Source organism: Physeter macrocephalus, chromosome 14, assembly GCF_002837175.3.
Source record: "Physeter macrocephalus isolate SW-GA chromosome 14, ASM283717v5, whole genome shotgun sequence".
NCBI classification, from domain to species: Eukaryota; Metazoa; Chordata; class Mammalia; order Artiodactyla; family Physeteridae; genus Physeter; species Physeter macrocephalus.
In genome coordinates this window covers 112,427,711-112,449,471 of record NC_041227.1, presented here as the reverse complement: position 1 = coordinate 112,449,471, position 21,761 = coordinate 112,427,711, and the positions used below count along the sequence as shown (strand labels likewise).

Genomic DNA, 21,761 nt, shown 5'->3' with positions numbered 1-21,761 from the left:
CCGGCGGCGGCACCCCCGCCCCCACCCCCGCCCGGGACGGCCCCCCACCACCTCCCCGCCCCTCCTGGACCGTGAGCCCGCCGCCGGGTGGAGAAAGGAGCCGCCCCCCACCCCTTCCAAACCCACCCCCAAAGAGATTCCTCCTCCCCTCCCCCGCCGCCGCTGGCGCGGAGCCGGGACGATGCTGACCCCTTAGATCCTGCTCCAGCTGCGCCGCGGGAAGAGGGGGCGCCCCTCCCCGGTCCCCCCCTACCCTCCACCCCCCTTCTCTCTCCGCCTTTTGGGGCCGCTTCGCCGAAGGTAGTGCCGAATCTGGCGACCGGAGCCTGGGCGCGAAGCGAAGAAGCCGGAACAAAGTGAGGGGGAGCCGGCCGGCTGGCCCGGGGGAGCCCAGAAGCCCTGGGGAAGCGGGACTCGCGCCGGGCGGGACTTCCCTGCGACCCGGCGCCCCGCGGGCAGCATGCCCCTGCGGGCAGGGGGAGCTGGGCTGAACTGGCCCCCCCGGGGGCTCAGCCTGCGCCCTAGAGCTCCCCAGATGCGCCCCCGCCGGGGCCCCCCGGTTGCGTGAGGACACCTTCTCTGAGGGGCTCCCCTTGCCCCTCTCGAAACCACCCGGGGCCCCAGCTGGCCAGAGGATGGACGAGGAGGAGGATGGAGCGGGCGCCGAGGAGTCAGGACAGCCCCGGAGCTTCATGCGGCTCAACGACCTGTCGGGGGCCGGGGGCCGGCCGGGGCCGGGGTCGGCGGAAAAGGACCCAGGCAGCGCGGACTCCGAGGCGGAGGGGCTGCCATACCCTGCACTGGCCCCGGTGGTTTTCTTCTACTTGAGCCAGGACAGCCGCCCGCGGAGCTGGTGTCTCCGCACGGTCTGTAACCCATATCCTCCGGGGCACGACTGCGGGCTGGGGGGCCGCAGGGGGGCGGGCCGCGCCGCCTGAGGGGACCAAAAGCCAGGTGAGTCGGAGAAGTGAGCCCGGAGGGTGGGCAGATGAGAGGGGGGCTGCAAATGAGGGTAGGGGGCTTCAGAGTAGGAGCGGAGGCAGGAGCAGGTTTGGCTGATACCCCAGGCGAGCCCCACCTCGGTACCCACACCCCAGTCCTCCTTGGGGGGTTGGGATCCAGGCCAGGAAAAGAGAGGCGACGTGTCCCACTGGTGTGCAGCTGGATGCTCTCCAGATGTGGGCAGGGGAGGGTCGTCATCCTCCAGATGTGGGGAGCTTCGGGAGCCTGGGAGCTCTATTCCGCCCGCCGCCGGTTAGCGAGCTGGGTTTGGTTTCCGAGTTTTGGGGGTGGGGTGGGGAGGAAGCTGCGGGGACGGGGGAGGGGGGGGACCGCAATCTCTTGGGTTTCCCTCCTGCCCCAGCTCCAAAGTTTGCGGTGGATTCTAGGGTCTGATTCCCCCACCCCACCCCACCGGCACCCGCCCCGACCTGGTCCTTGAGGCTGACGTTTTTACTGCCCCTGAGGGAGATGTTGGGGGGCGGGGACCAGGTCCTAACCCCCACCCCCACCCCCACCTCGCGGGTTGGAGGCACAATAAGGAGATTCCGGCAGCGGCTGATGTCAGGGGTGCAGAATGAGAAAAAGATGTGATGGAGGAAAGCCGTCTGCCCCCAGAGCCGGGGTAGAGACCCTTTCAGTAGAAGCCCAATGCTCAGAGTGCCTCCCTTTTCCCCAGTTCTTTATTCAATGCGGGGTGCTTAAGGTTGGGTTGGGGAGTTTTGTGCCACATTTTTTCTTGTGGAGGGAAAGACTGTGGCAAGAGCCTTGTCAAGCGGGGGATGGGATTAAGCCGGTCCAAGTTACCCATCCCCTTTCTATGGGAGTGCTCCCGCCTGATTGCAGAGCAGGTATGGGAGACCGCAGCCTTCCAAGAAAGTACTGGGGGGACAGTGAGACTCTGAGCCGGTTCACTGGGGAAGACTCGGGTCCACCACCCCATGTGTACTCCTTGGATAGGTTTGTGGAATGCAAGCCCCACATCCCAGGGAGATAGATTTAGCACTGCCCTCTATCCTCTGCCCCGTCATGAATTGCATGGGAGACCCCAGCCCCCTAATCCCCACGGCCTCTCCCCCTTAGCCCCTAGCACAAAGCACTGCTTGACTAATGCTTAGCTCCAGGCTGCGTTAGGTCCCGCCACTGCCGGAAGGGAAGGGGCGGTACGCTGCCGTCCCTGGTCTTGAAAGCTTCTCCTGGCACTTTCCTCCCAGCTCAGAGGCTCTTTTGGACTCAGGGTGGGAGACGTCGGGTCTCCCTTGTAACCCCTAAGAGCCCAACCGGGACTCTGCTTTGGGGAAGTGGGGGGGAGCTTGGCACCGCCCTCACTCTCTGCAGCTCTGCTGCCTCTAGTGCGCAAAGCAGGGATGTGAGCTTGGGTCCCCCCCAACCCCCATCCTCTACACCCTGTGGGTCTTTAGGAAGCTCCCCTCATCGCACGCTGTCTCCATCCCCCGCCCTTCCTTTCTCTCTGAGCTGCAGAAATAGAGGGCTGCCTCCAAGGTGTGTGGACCTGCTGAGCTGGCACATCTTGCCCACCCCACCCCACCGCCACCCCCACCCCGGCAACCCCAGGCCACTTTCTCAGGGGTAGAGATGGGGAGCAAATGTCTCTGAAAAGAACAGGCTCAGGGCATCCCTTCTCTCTGTGGCTAATCACCCACCCTCTCCATGAACGTAAAAAAGCACCAGACCTGTCCCCTCCTTCTCAGGAACCCCCTGGGGGTATGTTTGTGTGTGGTGGTGGGGGACTGTGTGTAGAGAAATCTTCTCTCCCTTTTCCCTCCAAAACAGCACAGAACTCTTGGCTAGCATCTCCCCACCTGCCCTATCTTCAGGTGCTAGTGGATGGTCTGGGGTCAGATTCCTTCCTTGAGGTGTTCTGGGAGGGGGCAATTGGAGAGGGCTGGAATGACAGAAGAGAGGTGGAGGCCCAGTGCTCATCTTGGGAGTGGGGGAGCAGGCTTACCTCTAGGGTGGTGGGAGTCTGGGGTAAGGGCCATTAGCATCACTCGGTCTGGACAGCCCGCTAAGCCTGGATTGGCTGAGGATGGGTGGAGAACAATTTCTTGGCAACGGGGCGGCCTAAGATGTGCCCTCACCACTCTCATCACACCCATGTATCAAGGGAAACCTATGTTTTTCACTGCCGGAGGGCTTCTGGACTGACTCTTGGGCCTCAGTCTTTCCCTCTCTCTTTTTGGTATCTGCGAGGCTTCCCTTGGCTGCACCTCTGGGCCTGAGGGACATAAGGACACCTCCCCTCAACTAACTCAACTAACTGAAGCTAGTTAGGCTCTTCTTGGCATGCTTCTCAGCCCCTTCCTCTCTTAGCCTCTTTAAGAAACCAGGTTTCCTAGAGAGGAGATCTAGACCCAGGTGGGAAGTGGTGTGTGAGTGAGTGTGTGTGTGTGTGTGTGTGTGTGTGTGTGTGTGTGTTGGGGAGGGAGGGATGGCAGCAAAAGGAAGGAGGGGCTCGGAAGTGGTACTGGGGAGACTGGGGGGTTCACAGTCAGAGTCAGAAAGGCCCCCCTCCTCCCAGGCTATAGGGGAGGGAGTGTGTTGGACTTTCCAGTATGTGTTTCTTCAAGTGTGAGGGAGTGCGTTTCCCCTCCCGGGAAGGAGATCCTGAGCATTCCCTCCCCGGCTGTTGTGTCACATCTGGAAGTTTGTGTAGGAGTTTCTCCAAGCTCAGAGCCCAGCACAGCTTTTTCTCATTTGGAAATCACAGGCTGGCATTTGGGATGCCGAGAGGGGGAGTGGGAAGGGGGCCAGAGGGGGAGAGGGAGTCTGCCAGGAGTGGGGGGAGGAGAAGGGGGAGGCCTGAACAGCAGGAGCCCTAATGGCTTCCAGAAGTGAGTGTGAGTGTGTGATCGCTGTGTGTGTCTGAGAGTGTGTGCGTCTGGAGGGGAGGGGGCACCAGGAATCTCTGGAGCTTTCCTTGCCACTGTCCCAGTGTCCCAAGTTCCCCTGTCTCTCTTACCTAGGGAGAAATCTCCATTTTGGTCCTCAGAGGAAATGGAAGGGGGGTGTTCTTCCTGTCTCCTCACCAATTCCCTCCTCTCATTTTCAAACCCAAGGCTCTCCAGAGGGAGTTCTGGGGAGAAGGGCTGGGGCTGGAGAGCTGAACTGGGCTGAGGGGGCCAGAACACCTCCTGGCACTCTTTCTGTCCAGGCCCACCTTCCTTCTCGGCCACATACACACTCTGCTCCACCAAACTGTCAGGGGACTCCCCATCATGGAGAGTGCCAGTTGGAGCCATTCCTGGGATTACCCCCACCACACAGCCCCCCTTCACCCCTTGCTCCCGCCCCAGCTCTCACCCCGCCCTGCCTGCCTCAGCCAGGATGGCGACAGACACAACTGCTCACACACGCAGACATACACACACACACACACACACACACACACACACACACACACACAGTCACAGACGTTTGAATCAGCTTTCTGGCCTATTTCCCCTCCCAAAGATTCCAGCGGGCCAGCTCTCTTGTGTCTCTGTGTCTCTCGTCTCTGTCTCTGGGTGGGGCTGGCTGCCTTTCTTCGGGCTGCAGTTTTCAGTTCATCTGGAAACCTCCCTCCCCACACACCCACACTCTGGAGCGGTCGGCGGGCAGACCACCGGGAAACAGGCTTGTGGGAGTCGGGGGGAGGGGGTGGCTCGGCTGGGGGAATCCCCTTTACAGCCTCCCTAGCAGGACCCCCCTCCCGAGCCCCTAGATCTCACCCCACTCTGGGGAATGCTGAATCCCATAGACACCAGCCTCTCCGGGGGTGAATGAGGCAAGCACTCCACCTTCCCAACGAGTAGAAGGAGGCCAGGATTCCTGGGTCCAGGCCCTTTACCTCTTCAGCGCTCCTAGGTCTCAGATTAGCAGGCTCCTAGCAGAGAATGGGACAGCTGGGGGGCCTGCTTCCCTTCTCAGTCACGCTCTGCCCTGAGCCCTCGTGCCCCTGGAGGTGGTCCAGCCCTCCTCCCTCCTCATTCTACCTTCCTCTCCCTTATAGCTGCCCAACTAGGCAAGGGCTCTAGATAAAGCCCCACAGAGAGGACTAAGTTCTCAGATAATATGCTCTAGTTCTCTCTCCTGGAGGGAGAAGAGGAGGAGGGATGGAAGTGGGGTTCCTCACCCTGCCATTTCCTTTTTTCTCTGCTTTTGATGGTGGGTTGTGGGGAGACTAAAGATCCTCCCTTCTCCTACCCACCTCCCCCTTTGGGATCCACTCCAGCCTGGACAGTCACCATAGCAACAGTAGACATGTGACTGCACAGGTCTCTCATAGTCACTATGGCAACCAATGTCCCCCATTCCCTTGGTTGCCATGGAGATTTGTCACATGGTTCCCACCCAACCTGATAACCTGTGAGTCTCCCCACTTACCCTTCCCTGCGTGAGGACAAGACAGCAGCCTGGGTAAGGGGAGTTCATATGTGAGGGGGGGGGTCCCTTTAATTACCATGGCAACAAATCCACACCACCTGGTGACACATCCTCCTGTTGTTATGGCAACAGAGGAACATGGCACAGTGACATACGGCCATATTCCCAAGGAAATGAGCCCTACCCTGAGAAGGGTGAAAGACCCCCCACCCTCATTAATTATTCCTTAATTCAGATTGTCCCAAATTTTCCTGTGCCTAGGTGTTTTCCCTGTCCATTTATGTTTACCTATAGGGAAAGGGGAGAGGTGAGAGTGGCAGGATGTACCCAGGAGTAAGGTGAATTGCCAAGAGGGCTCTTGAGAAGGGGCTTCTGTGGTTAAGAGCTGGAGGTGGGGTTATTTGGAGGCAGACTCTGGCTATAAGAAGCCTCAGTGTGAGCATGTGTAATGTGGGGACAGAAAGAGGGACAGCTCCTTTATGGTGTCACTTCTCCCCCCACCCCCACTCATCATCAGTTCATCACTGTTGAAGCAAACAAGGTAGCAAAACATGAATGGGGAGATACATCTGGCTTCTAGGCAGGGAGGTTGGTTGACTGATTGACTCATTCATTCATTCATTCATTCATTCACTCTTCCCATGTATTGATCATCTGCTACATGCCAGGCATTACTCTGAGCTCTGTAGGGGCTTGGGTGTAACAGTGCCCGTGCCTCAGCGAGGGAGATGAGACAAGGGCACAGATGACATGGTGGACTCACTGCCATTAGAGGAGTCCAAACAGGTGTCCCGGGAGCCCCTCTTCCCAGGAGAACTACCCATCTGCCCCTATGTAGAGACATCTGCTCATATGGGTCCCTTCCAGAACCCTCTTCCCTACAGAGGAGAGGAGGGGGCTAGGTTGGGGAAAGCAGGCCAGTTCTTGAAGATAATCGTGTCCTTCCCTTTTCAGATGATGGTCCCAAAGGAGCTCCCTCCCTGTCCCCTTTTTTCCAGGCTGACCCCTGGCTGACCCTTATTCTGGGGATAGATCCACTGGGCTCCGGCCCCACTCAGGAAAACAGCTCCATGGAAACAGAGCACTCTTTTTATTTCCCCCTTCCATCAACTTACCCCAAAAGCCTAGAATTTTTTTTTTTTTAACTCTTATTCCTGTGAGGATGTAAGATTAGGGAAATTGCAGTGCCTTGGGAATTTAGGGTACCTGCTGGTGAGAAGGGATGTGAGTCTGAGGGAAAAGGGCCTGGGTGACAGGAGGGGGTAGAAGGGCTTTGAGGTGATTGAGTGTGGGCTCCGGGAGAGGGGGTGTGGTCTGAGGTTCAGGACAGAGATGGGGTATGGCTGGGATCAGCTTCAAGGTAAGTCCTTGGGTCCCTGGCCAAAGCCTTCTCACTCTAGAAGTGGAGTCATGACAGGAAGATTTCATCCGCTCTGGACGCTCGCTGTGTCACTGAGTCTGGCTGGGTGGGTCGTGCTGTCATGTCGGGGCTGCCATGACACCCTCCCTACCTCCATCCTCAAGGCCTTCTCCTTCCCCTGGCCCCCCACTCTCTGCTTGTTCCTAACCTCTTTACCCTTCCCCACCCCTCTCATGTTTTCCTCGAGAAAACAGGATGCTTGGTCACTTATCTGTGAGTCTGGTGCCCAGAACTTTCTAAGGTCCGGAGGCCATTTTCTACATTCTCCTGTAGATGGGCTGGAAGTGAACCCCTTAATGAAATCCACTCTGTGGAAAGACTCAGGGTTTAGAAAGACCCCTCTCTCCCCCTTGTTGCAAAACAGAGTCTATGTTGGTCCAGGATGGGGCTTTGCTGGAATCCATAAGAAGGTGTGATGGTGGCATGGTCTGTATACAGGGTACTGTCTGCTCTGCACAGGCTGGGGGCTTATGTCCAGCACGGGGCCTGGTGTGTAGTGGGTCCTTATTATTTAACTGTGTGGATGTGTCTGGAGGCCATGTGAGGGCTTTGAGAGGCCAGGGGCTGGCTGGGGAAGAGGCAGCCTGAGGCTCCAGTTCTGTGGTGCTTGTCTGCCTCGGCCTGTCTGTCTGGGGCCCGTGCGGTCGTGACAACCCCTTCCCTGCAGCCTGAGCAACTGTGGAAGCTGCTATCCCAGAGCACGAGCTTGGAAGACTCAGTCTCATCTGGGTCTCTCCTGTGACACTCAGCACACGACTTCTGGGCCTCAGTTTCCTTGGGTTCTGGGGAGGAAGGTGATCTAGCCCGGATATTTCTCAGGGCTGTTGTGAGCATTCAGTGTGGCATGCTGTGAAAGTGCTTGGTAAACTGTAAGGCAAGCATAATCCGACTTTAGGTTTGTGTGACACATTCACATACATTATCTCATTTGCTTCTCACATTTTCCCTGTGAGGTAGGGAGAATAAGATTCAGATTCAGCAGCAAACTCTTGGTGCCTGGCATTTCCACAAGCACGATCAATTTTATCCCCCAAATGGCTTGTGCAAATAGTCAGGGTATTTGTGGCTTTTCCTACTTTACAGAAGAGGAAGCTGGGCCCAGAGGTGCGATGACCCGAGGTGGGACTAGCTGGCTACACCTGGCTACCTCTCAGATGGTGTTGGCAGGTCAAGCAGTGGGAGGTGCTTGGGCAGGGCGTGGGGGCCCGGGTTCAACTCCACCCTGGCCAGCTGTTTCCTTGACCGCCTGGTACCTGGTTTGAGCGCATCAGCATGTTGGTCATCCTTCTCAACTGTGTGACCCTGGGAATGTTCCGGCCGTGTGAAGACATCGCCTGTGACTCCCAGCGCTGCCGGATTCTGCAGGTAAGCATGTGTGTGGTGGGAGGAGGGGGCAGCTCCTGATCTTTATAACCCTGACACCTTCTCTGCAAGAGGCCCTGAGCCCAGAGGAGGGGGTGGGGGTGGGGTAGGGGGGTGTTCCCCCACCCTTTTCTCAGTTTCAGCAGCCTCTTGTCCCCACATCAGGCCTTTGATGACTTCATCTTTGCCTTCTTCGCTGTGGAGATGGTGGTGAAGATGGTGGCCTTGGGCATCTTTGGGAAAAAGTGTTACCTGGGAGACACTTGGAACCGGCTTGACTTTTTCATCGTCATTGCAGGGTGAGGGCCTGGGCTTGGAGCGATGGATCACATTGGTCCCTTCCCCAGGGCCAGTTCTAGGCCCGGCCCCCTCCCCCAGCCCATCTACAGTGCTACTTTCTCCCTGGCTGTCCACCAAGGGTCCGGGGCTGTCCTATAGTGATTGAGCCAGTACTTCTCTGAATTCCAAGGCCCCTCCATCCACACCCTCCTCTGTTCATTCTCTGATAAGGAGTCTGTCCTTGGCTTAGGGGTGGCCTTGCCCCCAGGGAGAGAGCTGGCTTTTCAGGGTCCCTTGGTGGAGGGGGAGGATTCCTGCCCCTCCACAGCAGGATTCCTCATTGACCTCTTTTGACCCCCACGGCGGCCTCAGACTCAAAGGGCCTCCCTTTGGGCCCCTCCCTGCAGGATGCTGGAGTATTCGCTGGACCTGCAGAACGTCAGCTTCTCAGCTGTCAGGACAGTCCGTGTGCTGCGACCGCTCAGGGCCATTAACCGGGTGCCCAGTGAGTGACCCCTCAGCCCTCGGCCCCTGGGCGGAGAACCCCAAGAGGAGATATGGGAATCTCAGACCCCACCCCTACCTCCTGGCCACTCACAGGCCTCATGCGGGCCTGGAACACTGAGGCAGGTCCCCTGAGAGAAGGGCTCAGTGGGGAGCTGGGTCGCTGGAGCCCAAGGGACCCTCCACCCGGGCTGCGGCCCCTTCCCCCTCATTTCAGCCTGATTTTAGGTCAGAGTCTCAGGAATGTCTCGGATGACCCCTTCCCTTCAGCTAGATCACCCTCCCTCCAGTGGAACAGGGGTGGTGGGAGCAGGGTGGAGAGGCTGGCAGGCCGGGAGGAGTGGGTGCAAAGTGGGATGGCCTTTTCTAGCCAGAACCGCCTCTCATGCGGTCTGGTTCTCCTTGGTGAGACAGCACTGGCCACACCGAGCATGACTTCTCTCAAGACAAGGCCGCTCCATGCCTCATCCTCCCGCTGTGTCCCCTTCCTCTTCCCACCCCCTTCCAAGCCTCTGCAGCAACTGACTGCTGGGACAATTATCTAAATTAAACCGCATTAGTTTCTGAGCCAGCCAGGCTTTGGCAGCTCCAGCTCCCCTTGCATCCCGCCCCCCACCCTTTCTCAGGCCCCCTTTGCAACTCCCCAACCTACACAAGCTGCAGACGGTCTCTGCTGCCATCCCAGGAGTGGGGTGGGTTGGGGCATGTTTCTGGGGCTCAGCGTCTGATGTAGCAGTAGCCCCCTTTGCTGCGTGTGCATGCGTGCCTGTATGTGTGCCTGTGGGGTGTGTGTGTGTGTGTGTGTGTGTGTGTGTGTGTGTCTGGGCGGGCAGAGCTGCTCAATGTGTCCTCCAGGAGTTGCTGTATGTTGGTGTTAACAGGAACCCCAGATGAGGGGTTCCTGTCTTCCCTCCTCTCGCGCCCCAGGTGATCGCTGGCAGATTTATAGGCCTCTAACTACCGGTGTAATTCCCTTAATGCAAACCCTGAGGAATTGATCTCAGTTGGAGCACAGAGGAGCTGAAGGGGGCTGGGAGAGGGAAGAGGGGAGAGGGACTGAGTGGCAGGGGCGGGGCAGGGCCACTTCAGTCACCAGGAGGAGTAATTAGCAGCTGCTTAGAAGCTTTTTCCCTGGAGGGGTCAGGGGGCCACGAGTGTCACTTTGGGGGTCGAAACTAGCCAACAGAGGTCTGTGTGCTTGACAAGGGTTTGGTGGCCTGGGGGCTAGTTTAGATGTCCGAGATCTGGAGTGGGGAGGGAGGGCAGTATCCCTAACAGCACCTTAGGGGCAGGTTTGTGGTGGCTTTCCCCGTGGAAGGGGTTGTTAACTGATGGCCACCTGAGGAAACAGCCTTGTGTGTCCTCAGGTCCTGATGTGAGGATCTGGACCAAGCGGAGACTAGACTCAGGGAGGGGGCTCAGAACCATGGTGAAATACAGGGCATCTTGGCCCCTGCTGAGGGCTTGGCTCTCAAAGGGAAATTCCTGCCTGCTAACGCCCCTGCTGGAGTTCTCTGCCTTGGTTTCCCCAATGACTTTGGCGTCTATAACTTAGAAAGTTCAGGTGATTGTATCTGGTGAGAGAAGGATGTAGGGTGGGAGTGAGTGTGTGTGCGTGTGCGTGTGTGTGTGTGTGTGTGTGTGTGTGTGTGTGTGTATTGGGGAGTGGGATGCGGAAGCAGAGAGCCTGGTTAAGTCCTGGCACCTACACTTCGCAGCTCTGGGGTACTGGACAAGTCATGTCAGTTTTCTGAGCCTCAAGCCTCATCTGCAAATTGGGGTGATATCAGCTCTGGGATGATGTTGGGAGAGTTAAGCGGGACGCGGTGCTGGAGAATGCTTTGGAAACTGCGGCCACCCTGCTCAACCTTGGTGGTACTGTGCTCTGACTGGTGTGGGCAGGCCAAGAGGGATAGTGGCTAGGGGCTAGGGGCTGCGAGGGCTGCCTGCAGAGTTAGCAGTGTCTGTTGGTCTCCCTCCAGCTTGAGCCGGGCTGTCTCAGCCTCAGAGGCCCCGGTGGGCCCCCTCTGGGAGAGCTGCCAGGCCCGTGGCAGCCAGCCTAGCCCGGCTAGCCTGGCGCCCCCAGCGTGGCTTCTGCCCCACAGGCATGCGCATCCTCGTCACGCTGCTGCTGGACACGCTGCCCATGCTGGGCAACGTCCTGCTGCTGTGCTTCTTCGTCTTCTTCATCTTTGGCATCGTTGGCGTCCAGCTGTGGGCAGGGCTGCTCCGTAACCGATGCTTCCTGCCCGAGAATTTCAGCCTGTGAGTGGCACGTGGGCCGGGAGGTGACCTGGGAGTGGCTGTGGGGCTGGGACCTCCCTCAGTTCCTGTTGCTGGAGACACATCTGTTCTCTTATTAGTGACATATCTGGTTATCAGTCTTGGCTACACACTGGAGTCACCTGGGGAGTTTAAACAACGGCAAGGCCTTCATTCTCCCCGCTGCCCATTTCGATTTCGTGGGCGTGGGGTTCAGCCTGGACGTGGGGATTTTTAAAAGCTCCTCAGTGAGCCTAAAGTGCAGCCACGTTGGGAACCTCTGCTCTAGGATGGAGACTTCCCACATCCCGACTCTGGAGTTTCACCCTCAATCTGCATGCTCCTGGTGCACCCCATCCGCACCCACGAATCCCTGCGCCTTCCCAGTGCTCGCCCGGTGTGCCTCAGTGCATCCACCCTGCTCTGCCTTCCTGGGCCCTGTCCCCCGAGAACCCTGCTCTCAGCCTCATCCCTGTTTCCTCTGCAGCCCCCTGAGCGTGGACCTGGAGCGCTACTACCAGACCGAGAACGAGGATGAGAGCCCCTTCATCTGCTCCCAGCCTCGCGAGAACGGCATGCGCTCCTGCAGGAGTGTGCCCGCGCTGCGCGGGGATGGGGGTGGCGGCCCGCCCTGTGGCCTGGACTACGAGGCCTACAACAGCTCCAGCAACACTACCTGTGTCAACTGGAACCAGTACTACACCAACTGCTCTGCAGGGGAGCACAACCCCTTCAAGGGCGCCATCAACTTCGACAACATCGGCTATGCCTGGATTGCCATCTTCCAGGTGGGGCAGCCTGGGCACTGGGAGAGTCCCCAGAACACAAGTGTCAGGACAGAGTCCCGGCTTGGAGCGGTTGTCCTCAGGGTTGGGATGGGGTCAGGGCCTCTAGAGGAGACTGCAGGAGGCTTTAGGGGGCCCAGAAACAGCCTGCCCCTCTGCAACCTCCCCAGGTCATCACGCTGGAGGGCTGGGTCGACATCATGTACTTTGTGATGGATGCTCACTCCTTCTACAACTTCATCTACTTCATCCTCCTCATCATCGTGAGTGATTCCTCAGGCCCCTGTGGGGATGGGGGATCCTGGGGAAATGGATGGGGGGAGTCCAGAGAGGGGACTTGCTTGGTCTGAAGTTCTAGCTCTCAGGAAAAGTCCCATAGAGACACAGGCAGAAGACACCTGTCGTGAGGAGTCAGGAGGAAATCCAAGGTCAAGGCCTATCACTTACTACCACTTAAAATCTTGGACAAGTCATTCCCTATGAGGCCCCCCAGCCCCACCCTGGGCATCTGTTTCTTCATCATTAAAATGGGTGGTCCTCAGCCCAGGGTGATGCCGCCTCTCCCAGGGGGCATTTGGAAATGGCAAAGGGTGTTCCTGTTTTTTACGAGAAATAGGGGAGAACTATCGGCATTTTGCTGGAGGGGGTAGGGTGTAGGTAATAGACACCCTGAAATGACAGTCCTGCAAACAAGGAATTGTTCCACCCCAAATTCCCATCACTTGGTGTTGAGAAACACTGCGTGATCTCTTGTTCCAGCTCAGAAGTTCCAAGGCTTTATGAGGACAGAAGACAGAGGCAAAAAGTAGCAATATTTAATCACTACCATTCATGATTAATAATTTAATTGCTACCACTTATAGCTAATATTTATTGAGCACTTACTATGTGCCAGTCCCTGCTCTGAGCACTTTTTTTAAGTGCTGGTGCATTTAATCCTCACCAAGATCCTGTTATTGTCTCCATTTTACAGATGAGGAAGCTGACATTTCCTCAATTTGTCTGACCCCGTCAGGTGCTTTGCATGTGCTGTGGATTAGCCTTGCTGGGCTGAGCATGGCTGCTGAAGTGCGCTGCCACATCTGCTGCCTGCTTAATCCTCAGAGCCCCCCTGTGAGGTGGCAGGTGCAGGGACTGTGGCCTCGTCTCCTAAATAAGAGCTCTGAGCTTCAGAGGGCTTGGTCACTGGAGCTGAGAATTCAACCCCAGGCTACCAACTCCAAATCCAGCCCTTTTTCCATGTCACCAGGAGGCCAATGACAAGAGCCAGACAGAGGGACAGATATTGAGAGAAAGAGACTAAGATCTACTCAGGACTTAGGCAGGCTGCAGAGAGTCAGAATGAAGATCTCTCGGTGAGTGAGAGGTGTCCCTGAGAAAGAACAGCCCCCCACCCCCAACCATCCCTGGTATGGAAGGGTAGGGGCCTGTTCCCTCCCCCCCACCATCACCTGGGTGGCAAGGCCAGCACCTCTGGGAAGTGGTCTCGTGACCTTTTCACGGGATCTTTTCACCATTCAGCTCTCCCTGGGCTTGGGGAGTAGGAAGGAAGCAGACAGAGAGGTAAGGGGCCTTGTTTCCACCCTCCCACACACCCCATGAAAAATCTTTCCAAACAGCTCTCTGGAATCACACTAGTGAAGCTAATTATCATAATTACTAGGACACAAGCTAGAAAAAAAAAATCTGCTTTGTCACCATAAATATTCATTACCTTCATTCTGGATTGTTACCCAAGCAACTGCCATCCCAGAAGCCCGGGGGAAACTGAGGCATGGAGGTGGAGATGGGGGAGTGTGGCCAAGTCAGAGTGGCAACGTGGCTAGTCTGCAGGGTTCAGGGTTCAGCCCATTACCCAGCTGGGGGAGAGGAAAGGCCAAGGCCGACGGTCATGAGGATACTGAGGTCCCATGGTTAAGGGTCTCGCTCAAGCTTGCGCAGCTAGACTTGGGACCGTAGAAGCAGGAGTTTTGTGAACAGTGCTTTTGCCAAGATCTCAAAAGCGCAACCCAATGTGAAAACCCCATGTCCCCAAGATAGCATTCATTTCCACAGCCTTCTCTAACTCCTAATGGGAATTGGGGAGGGGGTGCTCAGAATCTCGGAGGGAGTTTGGGAGATATCCTTGCCAGATAACCTCATGATCAACAGCAATGCCTTGGAATTCCATAGAGGTTGGTTCAAGTCTAAGCTTTGCTGTGCATTAGCCGAGTGATCATGGGCAGATTCCTCAAGCTCTCTGAGCCCCAGTTTCCTCACTTGTCAGATGGAGACAATAAAGGTGTCACCTCTTGAGACTGTTATGTGAATAAAGCAGGATGATGCTTGGACAGTTATTGAGCCCAGCGCCTGGCACATAGGGAGCACTCTGTACCCGGGGGCTGGCACTGAGATTCCCTTTCCTTCAGGCTGTCTCCTCTTGTTGTCCCCACCCCCATAGGTGGGCTCCTTCTTCATGATCAACCTGTGCCTGGTAGTGATTGCCACGCAGTTCTCAGAGACCAAGCAGCGGGAAAGCCAGCTGATGCGGGAGCAGCGCGTGCGGTTCCTTTCCAACGCTAGCACCCTGGCCAGCTTCTCCGAGCCGGGCAGCTGCTATGAGGAGCTGCTCAAGTACCTCGTGTACATCCTCCGGAAAGCAGCCCGAAGGCTGGCCCAGGTCTCCCGGGCAGCGGGCGTGCGGGCCGGGCTGCTGAGCAGCCCACCTCCCCGCGGGAACCAGGAAGCCCAGCCCAGCGGCAGCTGCTCCCGTTCCCACCGCCGTCCGTCCGTCCACCACCTGGTGCACCATCACCACCACCATCACCACCACTACCACCTGGGCAACGGGACGCTACGGGTCCCCCGGGCCAGCCCACAGATCCAGGACAAGGACGCTCGTGGATCTCGCCGGCTCATGCTGCCACCACCCTCGACACTCGCCCTCTCCGGGGGCCCTCCAGGGGGTGCAGAGTCTGTGCACAGCTTCTACCATGCTGACTGCCATTTGGAGCCAGTCCGCTGCCAGGCACCCCCTCCCAGGTCGCCATCTGAAGCATCGGGCAGGACTGGGGGCAGTGGGAAGGTGTACCCCACCATGCACACCAGCCCTCCACCAGCGATGCTGAAAGAGAAGGCGCTGATGGAGGTGGCCCCCACCTCTGGACCCCCCACCCTCACCAGCCTCAACATCCCACCCAGGCCCTACAGCTCTATGCACAAGCTGCTGGAGACACAGAGTACAGGTGAGAACTCTGGGTGGGGGCATGTTGGTGCCCTTCACCCAGGGACCGGGTGATATTCCCATCCCAGCCAGGACTGGGGCGTCTGGAGTCAGAAGGACAGGGCTTGGATTCACATTCTGCCACGCTTGGCGTTGGGACCTTCAGCTAGTCACATCGCTTCTTTGAGCCCTAATTTTCTCATCTGTTAAAATGGGAATCATAATTCCTACATTGTAATAATGACAACAGCTGTCATGTAACGAGCACCTGCTATGTGCTCTGCTCTGTGCTGTTTGCAGTTGTTGACGGATTGCTGTGTGCCTGTCACATGCTTCTCAGGCAAAACCCCACTGGAGCCTCTCATCAGTTTAAGTGATAAACTTTCTTATCATCCCCATTTTACTGATGGAACAAAGGAGGCTTGGAGAGGTTGTGTGACTTGCCCGAGGCTGTGCCATTGGTGAGGGGTGGAGTCAGGGCCCTCTGACTCGGAGGCCCACGCTCTATAGTCCTTGTTGCAGGTTCAGAGGGGAAACGGTGCGCGTGATTGTGGTGAGCACCATGTCCCATGCTAAGGGCACTCTTGTAAACATGAGTGTCACTCCGTCCCCATAGGGAGACCTGGGGCTTGGTGCAGCAAGTCCTCAGGGGCTGCTAGGCTGATGGGTGGAACACCCAGTGTCGTGGGGAAGGGAGATGCTTGCACCTGGGGGCATCCCCCAGTCGGGCAGGGGTGGCACACCCTCCTCCACAGACAGACTTACTGTAGCCGAAGCCCAGGGCCTGTGTTTCAGGAAGGATGTGGCACGTGGGAGAAGTGGGATATTTGTGGGCTGTTATGTGGGAATGTGGGCTGGGACAGGAAGGTGCCATCACAGAATGCAGTGGGAAGGGTTCTTGTGCCAACTCTTCTACTACCCTGCCAAGGGGCGCCAGCCAGCCGCACACACGCATGGTTCTATTTCCTTCTGTGTAGAAGGCAGGGCTGGGACCATCATAGCTGTCAGTGGTGTTTACTGATGTCCTCCTGCATGCAGGCAGAAGGGCTGGGCCCCGAGCCAGGTGTCTTCAAATCCATGCTTTCTCTGGGTAGTCTCTGAGGTTCCTTTCAGCTCTCACTGTCTATGGTCAAAGCTGTATTTAAATGGACATTGGTGCCTTGGGATAGGTCACGGTGTACGTGCACATGCGCAGTCTGGGGTGTGTGTGTGTGTGTGTGTGTGTGTGTGCACGTGTGCACGAAGGGGTCTGGTGTGTGTATGTGCCCGTCTGCATGCACATGTCTGGTGTTCATGTGTGCATGTGTCCACACGTGTCTGATGTGTACAGGTGCGTGTCCGTGCACACAGGGTGGTGCTCTTGTCTGGTGTGTATGCACGCCCATGTGTGCACATGCCTGGCACACGTGCACCGTGTGATATGTATGGGTCTGTGCATACTTGTGTTTGGCTGTGCATGTATATATGACTCATAAATTGTATGCGTATGTACACAGTACATGTATGTATGCGAGTATGTGTCTAGTGCACATGTGTGTGTGTCTGGTGTGAGAACATACATGAATACACATGTATGGGCGTGTGTCTTAAGGACCCCTTGGAAAATGCTACTTAAAGCAGTGTTAATGCAGGGCTGGCTTCCCTGGGAAGGAAAGATGGTCTAGGCTCCTTCCTGAAGGCTCCTACGTGAACTGCACAAACCCCAGGACAACCAGCAGTGACTGTCAGTAGGATGCTATTGGCATTTGGGGGCATTCTATTACTCAGGATCGCCCACACTGCAAGTCATTCAGCACCCCTGCCCACCAAGTGCCTAGCACCCCCATCATTGAAAGAATCCCAAACTCCCCCGCTCATTTTATACACACTCTGAGGGAAGGGTGACCCCAAGTTGGAAACCCCGGAGTCTCTAACCTCTACTCTCCTGTCCCAGGTGCCTGCCAAAGCTCTTGCAGGATCTCCAGCCCTTGCTTGAAGGCAGACAGTGGAGCCTGTGGCCCAGACAGCTGTCCCTACTGTGTCCGGACTGGGGCAGGGGAGGTGGAGCTCGCCGGCCACGAGATGCCTGACTCAGACAGCGAGGCAGTTTATGAGTTCACACAGGACGCCCAGCACGGTGACCGCCAGAATCCCCACAGTTGGCGTCGACGGAGCCTGGGGCTGGACGTGGAGCCCAACTCTGTGCTGGCCTTCTGGAGGCTGATCTGTGACACCTTTCGGAAGATTGTGGACAGCAAGTACTTTGGTCGGGGAATCATGATTGCTATCCTGGTCAACACACTCAGCATGGGCATCGAATACCACGAGCAGGTAGGGACACGGGCAAGGGCATGGTCCCTGGGGCTGGGGACCCTCTACCTTCCTCCCCTCCCATCCCGTGTTCAGTTTCCTCTCCATGCTGCTAGCTTGCACGGCAGGGAGGAGGACAGGAGGGAGATGCACCAATGCGTGGGGACTCTTTGGAGCGTGAAAGCCAGTGAATGTCATACAGTCTCCGAGTGTGGAGGTTGCCCAGGGCAGGGGCAGGGTCTGAGCTGGGTGTGTTTTATCTGGGAAGGCTTCTGAGAGGAGGTGGGCTTTAAAGGATTTAAATGAGTGATGAACATCAGATGTGGGCAAGGCCTTTTTGGAGGGACAAGTCACATACAGGGGGTGGGCTGGGCCCCCCGGGCATTCACCTGACTCAGTAATTAGGGGTGTGATTGACTGGAGGCAGCAGGGGGCTGTGCAGGCAGAGGTGAGGAGTGGAGGGCTGGAGCCTGCCCCTGGGCGGGGTAGGGAGGGAGGCCATCTGCTCTTGGCCTCTGTTCTGGGAGCCGTGCTGTGAACGGGGAGGGCAGCTCTGGGTGGAAGAGAGCTCCCAGCATGGTGAGGGGACTTGAAACCATTGCGCTTGAGGAATCGTTCTAAGAACCTGGATGTTTAGTCAGGAGAAGAGGAGGCTCAGCAGGGACAGGCGAGCTGTCTTCAAATATTTGAAGGGCTGTCATGTGGAAGAGGAAGCAGGCTTGTCTTGCGCGGCTGCTGGCAGCCGGCAATGGGATCTGGGCTGAGGGGGAGGAGGCTGTCTTCTCTCGCTGAGCTGTGCAAGAACAGCCGGGGTGGCCTGGGGAACCCCACTGACCCCACTCCCACACTGGAGGTGGGAGCAGGTACCATGGGGCCTCACAACCGGCTATGGCTTCATTCCCCACAGGAATCCTTTCAGAAGGCAGCCCTTCCCCCCAGTTTGGCCTTCCAGGTCACCCCCTTGTCGGATTCTTGGGAAAACGAGGGAGGCCAGCAGGCAGGTGCTGCGGTTCACAGGCCCTTCTGTGCTCTTCTCCCCTGGGTGTTCTCTGTCCTGGGGCTCAGGGAGGGTCGGGGCTGCCAGACCTTCCCTGGTGCCGACCAAAGCCAGGTACTGCCCCAACCTAATGGGAACAGGCACGTGGAGCCAGAGGTGTGGAGTGCGCGCGCAAGCACGCACGCACGGGTGGGGCAGGGGTGGGGCACCCATGGGGCGGGGCCACGGGGCAGTGCGGGGAGTGGGTCTGAGTCGAGGCTGGGTATCCTAGGTCCAAGCCCGGCTGGAGCAAACGTGAGATGTTCACTTTTCAGGGGGTTCTGAATTCCCTTACCGTCCACCCCACTCAGCTCCTACCCCAACTGCCTTGTCCCGCCGGGTGCACCCCGGCCCCTCCCCCATCGCCATCAACCATGTTGACGCCCCTTCCTTTTGCCTCAATGACCCCCACCCAGCCGGCTATACCCTGTTCCTTTCCTATGGAGGTGAGGTGGAGGCGGGGCAAGGACACCGGCTACAGGGTCAGCAGGTGGGGAGTATGGCACTTTGGTGGGCGTGTTGTGTCTGGGCGCATGGGGCGTGGGTGTGTGTGGCTCACGCCTGCTCAGCCAGCCTCCTGGGGAGAGGTGCTCTGCTCTGTCAGGCTGGCTGTGGCGGCATTTTCTGCTGCCGCTATCCAGGTGGCGGCAGCTCCTAAGCTCCCACTACGCCAGCTCCCGAGCCTGAATCTCAGCCTCCTCTCCCTTACCCCAGTTCTGGCCGTGGTCAGATGCCCCTCCCCCCGGGGGCACCTCCTCGGCTGCTGGTGGAAGCTTTGACTGTGCTGGAAAGAAGCTGAGTCACAGAGACTGAGGGCAGATGAAGCTGCAGCAAGAGGGCTTTCAGTTAGATATCAAGAAGGACACCCCCTTGGGGAAGAAGTAATAGCAATCAGTCACGGTGCCTGCAACATATCCTTATCCAAGTTCCTGAGGAAAGCGGGGGACAGCCTCCCAAGTCCTCAGCAGCAGGGAGTCCCCACTCAGTGGTGGCACAATGTCTGCTCCAGGGAGGAGTTTGTCCCAATACCTGGTTGCCGAGGGCCCCATAGGGGTGAGTGAGAGTCACCAGCAGGCCAGGCAGAGGACTGACTGCGGCCCCGGCAGGCTCGGGCTGGGAGCGGTAGAAAATCCCAGAAGCAGCCGTGGCCCTGTGCTTGCAGGCACTGCGACATGAAAGTCCCGCCATCTGGGTCCCTGAGCCTGAGCAGGCTGAGGGGGGCAGGGAAGAGTGCAAGGAGACATGGAGGCGAAAGACAGAGACACAGAGGGGGATATGGAGACACAGAGGGAGACAGAAAGAGAAAGGGAGAGAGAGACAGAGATAGGGAGATGGGGGCACAGAGAGCAAGATGGAGACCCAGGGGGAGAGAGATAAAAAGACAGGAAGGCAGAGACACAGAGGCAAGAACGTCAGAGATATAGAAAGGGAGATGGAGACTCAGGGGGAGGAGACAGAGGACAGGTGGAGGCACAGAGATGTAGGGGTGACAGAGACAGATACGGAGAGGGAGCCAAAGACAGACCAAGACCCTGATGCAAACAAGGATAGACGGAGCAGGGACCAGGAGACAGAGGCTCCAATGGAGCCTCAGATGAAGAAGAGGAGGAGCCAGTTGAGCAAGAGAGCTGAGAGACACAGCAAGGAAGAGCGTCTGCAGATGCTCAGAGGCGAGGGCCAGAGGCTCATGGTTTCCCTGCAGTGCTCTTAATGAGGTAGTTGTATCCATCGATCTTGGTGTTGATCAGACTCTTGGACACTGGAGAGGGTGTTGCTGGTGCTTCCCTGGGGAAGGAGCCCAGCCCGTTGCTGGTGCCCTTTCCAGACCTGTCCTCTCCCACTGTCACCTATCTTACCCATCATTCGGTTTTCCTGCCTAGAACAGTGATACTCCTGCTGTTCTCTACCAACCTCTTGACCAAGGTGGCATCCATTTTGTCATACCCCACCCTACCCGAGGTGGGCCCCATGCTGTCCACACTCTCCTGCTTTTCCCACCCCTTAACCCACCAGCTGGCGGAGCAGCGGCAGGGCTAGTTTGTGCAGAGATGCTGGTGAGGAGGACAAAGACACGGGACTCTGAGGAGGGAGCAAGCATATAACTTCAGGGCTTCCCTGGTGGCGCAGTGGTTGCGCGTCCGCCTGCCGATGCAGGGGACACAGGTTCGTGCCCCGGTCCGGGAGGATCCCACATGCCGCGGAGCGGCTGGGCCCGTGAGCCGTGGCCGCTGAGCCTGCGCGTCTGGAGCCTGCGCTCCGCAACGGGAGAGGCCACAACAGTGAGAGGACCACGTACCGCAAAAAAAAAAAAAAAAAAAAAACCTGTTAAAATAAAAGAATATAACTTCAGATCGGAAGTGTGATCTGACGGAGGGCGGGCTTGTGTGTGCCCCATCCACTAGGGGGCAGTGCCTGGAACAGGGAACTTGTGAACTATCCATCCATCCAGCCAGCCAGCCAGCCAGCCAGCCATTCCACACACATTTTTTGTGCATCAGAGTTGGGCCTAAGCAGTGGCATGCTGATAAATGTTTAATAACCAGCCCTTTAGAAAGAAAAAATTGTCCTGATTTGTGGTGTTTACAGTATTTGCCAATTTCCATGGTGTAAATGCTTCCACTATGGCTGATTTCAAGCTACCAATGTGATGTCACTGCATGTGGAGTTGGGAAGAGAGGTGCACAACCAGACGCTCCAGTACAACACTGGGCCGGGGCACTCGTCCGTCCTCTCAAAGACCTCACCGACAAGTAAACAGTCACACTAACTTGATGTAATATGTGCTTGGAAAGGATGCACGGAGGAGTAGCCCATGACCCAGACTGGGGAAAGGATTCAAGGAGGGCTTCAGTAGCACATGACCTAAGAGCTGAGTTTGAATGGAGAGTGGGAAGTAGCTAGTGAAGGGTAGAGGGTAGGGCACAGCATGGGGGAGGGCCAGAGGCACCAGACACAACAAACGAAGAGATTTATAAGGAGTTCAGAATGAATAGGGCACTGGGTGGGGGCTGGGATGGGCAAGTAACAAGAGATGAGTTTGGAAAAAAACTCAGAGCTAGGTCCTGAGACGCATAGGAAGGAGTTTGGATTTATTTTATCCTGAAGGTGACAGGTTCCCCAAAAAAGTTTTAAGCAGGTCGATGATATGTGTTTGTGTTCTATGAAAAGGCTTCCGGAAGCCACGCGGGGAGTAGAAGGGAGAGGGAGACAGGAGGCAGGGAGGCCCACCAGAGGGCT

At 57.2% G+C, this 21,761-nt stretch overlaps 1 protein-coding gene across 19 annotated transcripts in view; it reads left to right on the top strand.

Annotated features, from left to right (window-relative positions):
• Window positions 1-635: 635 nt before the first annotated feature.
• CACNA1G (calcium voltage-gated channel subunit alpha1 G) overlaps window positions 636-21,761 on the top strand; it is a 62,717-nt gene continuing 41,591 nt past the window's right edge. For all 19 annotated transcript variants that reach the window (XM_024130076.1, XM_024130083.2, XM_024130091.2 and 16 more), the window contains exons 1-9: window positions 636-877; window positions 8,059-8,170; window positions 8,333-8,466; window positions 8,854-8,951; window positions 11,056-11,215; window positions 11,700-12,000; window positions 12,168-12,260; window positions 14,438-15,221; window positions 17,133-17,509. In XM_024130076.1, coding sequence (XP_023985844.1) covers window positions 636-877; window positions 8,059-8,170; window positions 8,333-8,466; window positions 8,854-8,951; window positions 11,056-11,215; window positions 11,700-12,000; window positions 12,168-12,260; window positions 14,438-15,221; window positions 17,133-17,509 — 2,301 coding nt within the window. The remainder of the gene's footprint in view (window positions 878-8,058; window positions 8,171-8,332; window positions 8,467-8,853; window positions 8,952-11,055; window positions 11,216-11,699; window positions 12,001-12,167; window positions 12,261-14,437; window positions 15,222-17,132; window positions 17,510-21,761) is intronic.